This window comes from Scomber scombrus, chromosome 4 (assembly GCF_963691925.1).
Source record: "Scomber scombrus chromosome 4, fScoSco1.1, whole genome shotgun sequence".
NCBI lineage: Eukaryota > Metazoa > Chordata > Actinopteri > Scombriformes > Scombridae > Scomber > Scomber scombrus.
In genome coordinates, this window is record NC_084973.1 from 24,341,673 (window position 1) to 24,350,976 (window position 9,304).

At 42.4% G+C, this 9,304-nt stretch overlaps 1 protein-coding gene and 1 long non-coding RNA gene across 2 annotated transcripts; both read left to right on the forward strand.

The window, feature by feature from the left end:
- Nucleotides 1–647: 647 nt before the first annotated feature.
- Nucleotides 648–6,328, forward strand: LOC133979604 (uncharacterized). The gene is made up of 3 exons (XR_009925061.1): nt 648–756; nt 5,465–5,512; nt 6,090–6,328. It is a non-coding gene; the product is annotated as an uncharacterized LOC133979604 (long non-coding RNA).
- Nucleotides 6,329–6,375: 47 nt separating this feature from the next.
- On the forward strand, nt 6,376–9,076 carry LOC133979601 (fibrous sheath CABYR-binding protein-like). The gene is made up of 7 exons (XM_062418151.1): nt 6,376–6,623; nt 6,766–6,831; nt 6,952–7,044; nt 7,382–7,507; nt 7,766–7,885; nt 8,004–8,104; nt 8,242–9,076. The coding sequence occupies exons 1-6, from the start codon at nt 6,465–6,467 to the stop codon at nt 8,064–8,066; spliced, it is 627 nt and encodes a 208-aa protein (XP_062274135.1). The 5' UTR covers nt 6,376–6,464; the 3' UTR covers nt 8,067–8,104; nt 8,242–9,076.
- Nucleotides 9,077–9,304: the final 228 nt, after the last annotated feature.

A 9,304-nucleotide genomic window follows, 5' to 3' on the forward strand; every position in this document is an offset into this window, starting at 1 on the left:
CAAACCAAACACTGGCTCTATAGGGCCTTTCATGTTTTTTGTGAGTTTTGCAGCCACTGAGTTCTCCTATATGCCGGAGTGTGGGGGATGGTATTCAGTTTGTTGCAATCTGCAACCTCACCACTAGTTGCCACTAAATCCTGCACCTTTAAATGTACAATTAACATACAAAATATCATTGTCTGCAGCAGAGTGCGTGTTTGCTGCAGGATGAATGCATGAAAAGAATCTTAAACTTAAATGGTGGCTCCCAATGTTATGACAAGACATCAATCATTAACCCTGATTTTTTTTTTTTTTTGTTTCTTCTCCCCCTTGCAGCAAGCCCAGAGGAGAGCCCTTGAGGAGCAGCATGCAGCCAACCCACCAGTCAAAGCCAGCCCTGGGATTGCAGTGAGTGTGCCCCCTGCCACAAAGAAACCAGTTAAAGTGCCGGCACCAGTACAAGTAAAAGAAAAGATCCCAGTGGCAGTACCCATCCCTGTCCCCATTGTGGAGACTCCCAAAGTAGTACCAGTACCAGAACCAGTTGTGAAAGAACCTGTTGCAGAGCCCGTCCCAGTTGTGGTAGAAGCCCCAGAGCCTGAGGCTGTGGTGCCGGAACAGACTCCTGCAGAAGTTGAGGTTGAAGTCCCAGCGCCGGTCACTGAAGAAGCACCAGTCGTCGAAACTCCACCAGCAGAGCCCTCTGAAGTTGATGGTGCCATTGTAAAGGAGGTCGAACCTATCATTTCCGAAACAGAACCAGTAGCTGAGGTAAGAAACATTATATTCTCTCTCTATGCTTTCTTATTGGAAAACATTACTCCCAATGGGTTCTTTGTCTGTAAGACTGGCAAAGTCTCCTCAAAGGCAATTTGGTCTGCAATGGCAGTTTATGAGAGACTTTTTATGACATCTCACCCACTTGTGTTTTAGCACAATGAACTGTGTTGGGTCCAGCATGTACCTTCATTAAAAGTGCATGCAGTTGCCAGGGAGAATCTTTTTTGTCAGTGGAGATGCTTATTGGTCACATGTGTTATGTGGACATGTCCTGATGAAGAAATGAGCTTCAGTACAGTTTTATATGTATATGGTTGTTGTTTTTTGTGGTCTGTTTCTGTATATAGTTTGTCTAATTTGGAGTTTTGTGGAACGACCAATTTAGGCATTGGTTGGTTGAATAGTATGTGCTGTGGCTGGGTCCTTATGGGAGGAAAGAGGTGGAACTGGTGGGGGGTGGGAGGCCTAGGGAACAACGTGTTCCATTTAGCAAAGAGGTGGAAAGTAGCGAGATTGTTGGCTACATAAGTGGGACTGAGCAGTGCCTTTTCAGTAGTCATTATCATATGCATCTGGTATGCCTGTGTTAAAAAGCACATATCTTTTAAAAATGTGTTACCTCTTTTTGAGAAGGTTTATTGAATAAGATAAAGGGGGAATGTGGTCTCTGAAATACAGTCCTACTGGTTAGCAGTATGGTGTTGGACTGAATTTTTTTCATTTTATCACTGATGCAAGAATACCATGTCCAAATTCATCTGCTTTATGGCACATTGTAATTAACAGTTGGTATTAAGTCTGTACTCTATTGTATTTAAAACTATGCATGGTTTTTGGCCTTTTGCTTTAGCTTTTGCACCAGCTCCTGCTATCATTAATCACCCATATGTATTACAATTTTGCTTTGTATAAAAAATATTAATGTGTCGCATTCAACTAAATTTAAACATAATTTTAACGTCTATATCTACACATTTTTTAATATGGTCTTTATTGTAAAGTGTCTTTCATGTAGCCATCATGCGCACAATTTGGGAACAGAACGTTCTGTTTCAGCCAGTTGACTGCAGGCTATGTGCAGACGCACACACATTTACAGTACATCCGTGTGCCTAAACTCAGTGCGCACACACTAAATTCATGGACTTCCTATAATTGAGCCATGACCACATATGGTACACGTGTATGTGCTCCCATGTGTGTTTGCGTGCACATTGAGTGCACAATGCTGCCCATGATGAGAGTGAAAAGGGACAGGAGGTGTTAATAGTAATCCTCTGCCCCCCTGTCAAGTTCACATATGTCATTTGGTTTGAGGTTTTGATTGTAATCTCTAAACCGTAAGTAAGCTCTAACCACAGAGCTATACAGGGCCAATAAAGACATTTCTATAGGAGATGGACTGCCCATCATTGTGTAGCTGTTAAGCTGTGGCAGTATCCACCCCCGTCCCTCCGTCCGTCCCTCCATTCCTCCCACCACACCACCCATCTCTCTTTTCCCTCCTTTCTTTCCTCGCTTCTTTTCGGCCCCTTCACTACTTGCAGATGTGCCAGTTTCAGCTTAGACGCTCACAAACACACTCAGACAAAACTTTGCATAATTGAAAGTAGCCAGAACTGGCTGTAACTGCGAACACATACAGCAGGAGGATAGATATGTGGTGCAAATGATAAGTTTTATTAACATTTCTCAATTTTGACATAGTGGTACTTGTGACTGTTGAGCTCTGTTAAACTTTGCTTCTTACATAAACGGCATACACATTTAATGCCACAGTTTTGCAAGCAAGTGCTCATTCTGTGACACCACTTGTGAGGCTACACTAGGCGACACTCCATCAGTTGGGCAGTAGGTGATTGAATCAGAGGCGTTGTAAATGGGGCTCGTATTCAGCTGGCTTAGGGGCCAAAGAGAGGTGGCCCTACCGCTTCTGGATGTTACTACGGAGGCTCAGGTGAGTATAAACTCACAACATTCAATCTTATGACCTGTTGAGCGTATTTCATTTTTCTCTGGCCTGAAGCAATGGTGGGTGGGTGCGGCTCCTGCTGAGGCTGAACATTTTGTACCAGCTTGCTCCCTGTTAACTCCCCCTTTCTGTCCCTCACCCCTCTTTCCCTTGTAAATTCACTCTCCCTTGTCACCCTTCCTTCCCTCCTCCCACTTGCTCCTCTCTCTCTCCTGTCTCTTCTTTCTCCCTCCTTCTTTCTCCCTCCTTCTTTCTCCCCCCTTCTTTCTCCCCCCTCTTCTCTATTCCTACCCTATCGTGGCCTATAGGGCCTTATTAGCCTGTCGAGTCAGCATGTCCACTTGTTCATCCATGTGTGCTCCTTTTATCATTGGGTCTTTGCTGGGAGCACTGGGTGGAGACAGGAATGGGGAAGGTGGGATATTGAGTTCTATGTTGGGACATGGGTAGGGGGCATTTTTCTTTGTGTGTACAGTTGTGTAGTTTAGCCTTTGGAATTTTGTTGTGTTGAAGAGGAGCTTACAGGCAGCTGTCACAACCTTTTTAAAGTCTGTGACAAATTTCTAGTGAAGGGATGTCTTCGGGTACATTTGCTTTCAGTTTGATCTTATCACAATGAAAATACTGTCTACATCAGGCTTTCAAATGATGGTTAATGATCTTTTCTTTTGCCACATTTGATGCAATGACCAGAGTGAGAAAATAGTAAGAGACAAAGATTTGCGAAGTGGTATTTCTTACGGTTTTTTTTAGACATTTTTGGAAACATGATCACCTTGTGGTAAAGCATGTGAGGACCCCCAACCCTTCCCCCACTAATGTCCAGCCTCCCTACACACATGTGCACACACACACACACACACACACACACACATGGAGCCCTCCCCACATTTCCTGGCATCTTTTATGGGTTTGTTTTCTGAGACACTATGGGTCTTTGTTAGCTGAGACAAGTCAAACCAACACTCTCCTTTACCAATGTGAATAATTTAACCAAGCCTCTGTTACACTTTTTCTACTTTATTTGCACACATCTTAGAAAGACCAGTTCTTAAAAGGTGGCAAAATTGTTCCTCTAAACTTTTAATTGGTTGTCAGAAATCCTGGAGAATCCAGAACGTTTGAACACAGAGTACACAACACTAGGTACATTATGTTCTTGTCTAAGAGTTAAAATTTGTAAAAGGTGGCTGTTCTTAGATCAGCTTTGGCCTGTTCTGAATTGGTCTCTCAGTTGGGTTAGTAAGGCAGGAGCTGTGCACAGATGAGTTTGGTACAAAGTGTTCTGCAATGGGGGAAGACTGGAGGGGGTTTGTATGTATAGGGAGCACATGTGTGTGCATCTACGTGTGTGTGCGTTATACTGTCAAGCAAAGGAAGGTCTATAGTAAGTCTACCCACCCCCAACCCTCCGTCTTCCTTCCTCCCTCCTTTCTCTCCCCCTATACCATTCCTTTAAGGCTACAGCTGCAGTATATATTTACCTTCTCAACTGTATGTGCATGTTTGTCCATTTGACTTTTGTTAAAAAGTTGTTCACATCTTAGAAGGGTGGATTCCCAGTAGCAGGACTAGGAAAAAGAGGTTGAGATGTTAAAATAACTAAAGTGTAACTTCAAACTTTCTTTTTTGAGAGCTTACATGATTTTGACCAATGGATGATTGGTCTGTTCGTGACTAAGTGGCAGCTTCCATGCACCAGACTTGTCCTACATTGAAGACAGACTGCTACAAATCAGGTTAAATAATTTATTGTCAGACTACGAAGATGTACAATATTTATGGGCTGCTCCCTGTGATTGCCACTATGGTTCAATGCACTTGGATGCACAGTGGGTGGCGCCTGTGGCTACTTAAGCTATAGCCAACTGCTCTAGTAAATTGGTGGCATGGCTGCAAAAAGAAAAATATGGGTCACTTCTGCCATTATTTGGACATTTTGGTGTCTGGAACATACAATTTATCTCTTCAGGCCAGCTACCATCATTCTGAAAAAGACATGTTATGAAAGATGTTATGAGAGATGCAGTAGATTTTTTGGAGTGCAGACCTGATGACGCAGGTAGTTTAATAAGGTGAATAATACATTTTTCTGAATTTAAGCTGGATTACAGAAAAGGGGGCGAGAAATGGGCGTACCAGTTTTCTATTATGCAATTGGTTGTAACATTCCTGTAGGATGTATAATTGCACCTCCCCTCCTCCCAAAGCATAGCAGCACTCACACACCAAAGGTATGCTCTAAGGAGAGTGTGTGCAGTAGCTTTGTGTGTGTATGTGTGTGCTGGTGTGTGTGAACCGCTAGAGTGAATTTATGATTTGAAAACATTCTGATTGCCTTTTTCGGAGAGAGTAAACCAGCTTAGTCTCTCACAGGGCTTTCTCTACTAAAAGCCTTGAGGCTATCATAGCTACAATACAGTTTGGCTGACAAACTGTTGAGTAGAAGATCGTTTGTGCTCGGGCTCATTTTTAGTACGGGTGTGTACAACACTTCCAAAGTCTTATCTTTGACTGTTAGAAGCAGTAAAAGAAAAACAGGGGAATTGCGGCAATGTTACATGAGTCTTAATTGCTAGTAAATGCTTTTTAATATATTCCCAAATGCCCCTTTTTAACAACAAGGATTTTCTGCCAACTATACTCTGTTTTTATTAGATTATATACATGTGTATGTTTGCGTCTTATTTCGCTGACTCATGCATAAACTCTCTTTTTCCGTAATAGATCACACCCCCAGCTGAGGCTCTGGTGGTGGCTCCTGCTGAGATTGAGGTAAAACAAACCTGCATTTCATCAATTTCTCAGTGCACACACACTCATATGCTCAATCCCCCCCCCCCCCCCCCCCCCCCCCCCCCACACACACACACACCCAACCCCCACCTCCACTCCTCACCTATGCCAAATGCTTTCAGGGAAGAAACAAACAAACAAACAAGCAAACAAACAAACAGAGGCACATGATGAGATCTAAATTCTTAAATGATTAAAACCAAACAAATCAGTACACATAAAATGTACCGATGTTCAGTAGAGACTAAAAAGGAACGAAAAAAACAACTAAAAATGCAATTCATAGTTTTTGTTATATAATTAGCTACAATTAAGCAATCAGTCTGTTTGATAGCTATAAGATATCTATATGCTGCTTTATTCAGTGCAGAAAATTGCAGCAAAAATATTGGCAGTTAAGTTTAACCATTAAACATCCATTGTTTGTTTATTGTTCTAATTATGTGTATATCCATTAATCTATCCACCTACATACTAATAGTTTTATCTATGCATCCATTCAATAAGATAATAAAGAGTTTGCCTGTTTTATAATATGTTGATTTTGTATGTGCAGACACATGATGTCAGTGAGCCAGAAACCAAAGTGGAGGCCGAGGCCTTGCCAGAGGAAGTTGCATTCACTGAGGCTGAGGTGGAGGTGGCCATCACAGAAGATGTTGCTGTGTCAGAACCCATAATTGAAGCCACTGAAGAACCAGAGGTGGAAGTACTTACTAGTGACCAAGTTTGTGCCGCAGTAGAGCCTGCTGCAGTAGAGGTAGTTACAGAAACCGAAGTTTCTGCCCCAGCAGAGGCTGTTGCAGTAGAGGCGGTTACAGAAACCGAAGTTTCTGCCCCAGCAGAGGCTGTTGCAGTAGAAGCGGTTACAGAAACCGAAGTTTCTGCCGCAGCAGAGCCTGTTGCAGTAGAGGCGGTTGCAGAAGCAGCAATGCAATTGGTGGAGGAGGTTGTCACAGATCTGCCTGAGCCAGAACAGGTGGTTGAAGCGGTCGTTTGTCCCCCAGATGAGGAGGATGAAGCTGAAGTAGAGGTGTTGGCTGAAGAAGTAACACCTGAGGTCGCTGCTGAGCCAGTTGCAATCACAGAGGTGCCACATTAATCATTTTTTCCTCTGCTAAGAACACACATTTATATTAATGCATTTTCAATTTTTATGTATTTTGTACATTTGGCTACCTCTGCTTGTGTCAGGCAAATTATTTACGTGACAGTATCTATCGTCTCACCAGGTGCCAGACATCGTCCCCGAGGCTCCAGTAGAAGAGGTGGAAGCCCCTGTAACTGAAGTCAAAGAGGTACAAAATAAAATCTTTAACAGTGTTTATCTACATTTTGTAATCAGTTATAGTTTCTCAACAAATGTATGGTAATCTGTAGAAATCTTTTGTTTACCCCCTGTGTGCCTCTCCCTCCAGGACGTTGCTGATACGCTGGTTGATGACTTTGTTGTCACAGAATCTGTCGCAGCAGTGGAGATTGCCATTGCTGAGTCTGCTGCTGTCGAGCAGGTGAGATACTACACATAAACTTACACTAAATGAGAATTCTTGCCTCCGTAATTCAAAATATTTCCAATAATGAGTGGTTGTTTACGGCCCCAGACTGCAAGTTGTAATAAAAATGTGCAATGCAGTCCTTGTTAAAGTAATCTACTGTTTCATAGTTTTAATTTTATTGTGATGAAATGGATCAAATCTGGTTCAAGTGTATGTTTTGAAATGTCATTTAAAGATCAGGAGGATTGTATTTTCTGCATTTCAAGCCATGTTTATTTCAAGCAGTCTATTTGTATGTATCATACTCACCCAGTGTTTTCTAACTTTCTCCTCCCTCTGCTGCATATAGGAAACTGTGGCCATGAGCGAGCCTGTCATCGCTGAAACAGAATCTGTAGATGTGACCCCCGCTGAGCCTGAGCCCCAACCTGAGCCCACTCCCGCTCCTGCTCCCCCTGCAGAGGAAATGACCATTGTGAGCTACTTTCAGGCTGTCATCATTTTTTACTGACTGGTTCATTATATTGTGCAAATGTGTATAACTATAGCTTGACACATGTTTTTGTGCATCTTTGCATATTATAAACAGTAAATGAGAACATGTTAGCTGTTTTAAACCACCTTATTAATATTAGTGTACCTTTGTTACTTTCCTCCCTTTACTTTCTTCTCTGTGGCCCCATTGACCAGCTACTCCATGTCTCCTAACTGCCTCTCTCCTTTCTTTTTTCAGGATGCCACTGCTGAGCAGAAATGTGTGGATGTGCCATCAGAAGAGCCAAAGTCAGAAATCTGTGACATGCCATGTCAAATGCAGCAACTCGTTGTGGAGTCTGTGCAGCTCAATTCAGTGGTAAAGGAATTTAATGTGATATCCAAAATACATGAACCTCCTAAGTGAATCATGTTTTTATTAATTCTGGGGATTTTACTGCATATTCATCTGATCTTATGTCTTGCTTGCTTTTCAGGAGATGGCGGTGGAGACAGCGCTGAATGGACACATTGTTCCAGAGGTCTCCATTGAGGGCTAGACTCACTTCACACAGCTTGAAAGACCTTTCTTGTCTTTGTAAGTCTAGATAATTAAAAATATGGATACATAAATCATTGCATACATTTTAATTCTCCTTATTATGTTGTTAACCTTATAAAAGACTCACCACCAGCTGCAAACCAAGCCTCTGACATCTCCTTTGTCTCTTTCAGATTCCCCTCTGTCATTTGGAAGACTCAAAGCTTTACTGGGAGTCAACCGGCTGACCTTTTTTTATTATTTAGGGCTTACAACAGGATCGCCGGGAAATTGAAGGGACATCCACACTTTGAAGTGCCTTTCCTGCCCTGGTTCCTGTCACAAAACCAAACCAGATGTCAACATGCCAAAACTGCTGCATTCAAAGCATCAGATCAGACTGTACTCATAACTGTGCAGACATGGAAACATATTGTGGCGCCTTTTTAATCTGTATTTCTCCCCAAAAGCATGTACAGTGAATTTGCATCAGCAGTGGAAGCAGAAGTGATTGAGAGTTGGAGATTCCTCAAACAAGATAAATGGCAGTGCCTGGTTATTTCTTACACATTCCCATCTCTCAGAACATCTGCTTCCACACCGCATACACTCAATGCATGTGAATACCGTAGCATTGATGAATGTGGCTATAGTTTCTACCTGGGCCTATGTTCATAAGGATGGGAGGGAATATTTTTCTGTTTTTTTCTCGTTTCAGAATCACAGATTTTGCTCGTTAGGCTCTCGTTTCTCAAAGAGGCACAGTCTTTACCCGTGCCTCCGTTTCTGTCCTCTTATCTGTTCTCCAGTTCTCCTCGCTGCCTCAACTAAAGTGCTAATGCTTCCATTATTCCGATGCTAAAACACATCCTATGACTATGGTTAAAAGGATTTATGGCCACTGGAGCCTTGAGGACGACAGATTTTGAGGGGACGAGCTTAGAGGTCATTTTCTGTATTTTTTTTTTTCTCCTCCTTTTCTAATTCATTTTGTATAGACCGTATGATGTGCTACAGTTTTGTGTTCAAAGTCTGAGCTCTGGAAGGGAAATGTGATTTGAAGGGCGGGGCGGGGGGACCTTTAGTAGGCTGACTTGATCACCTTTGAAATAAAGCTGTAACTCATCGTGACGCTGGAGTATGTGTTTTACTTTCTATACACTATTACACACACGTAAAACACACAAATACATCACGGAACGGGAGACAAACCTAAAATAGTCTTTTAGTAGCTTTTAAACAGGGAACTTTTTTGTG

What these genes read in the sequence shown, in the direction of transcription:
- LOC133979601 (XM_062418151.1), top strand. Translation starts at nt 6,465, where the DNA reads ATGCAATTGGTGGAGGAGGTTGTCACAGATCTGCCTGAGCCAGAACAG. An exon ending in AGTCTGCTGCTGTCGAGCAG is followed by an intron (nt 7,045 to 7,381) that starts GTGAGATACTAC and finishes TGCTGCATATAG; the next exon opens with GAAACTGTGGCCATGAGCGA. An exon ending in CTGCAGAGGAAATGACCATT is followed by an intron (nt 7,508 to 7,765) that starts GTGAGCTACTTT and finishes TTCTTTTTTCAG; the next exon opens with GATGCCACTGCTGAGCAGAA.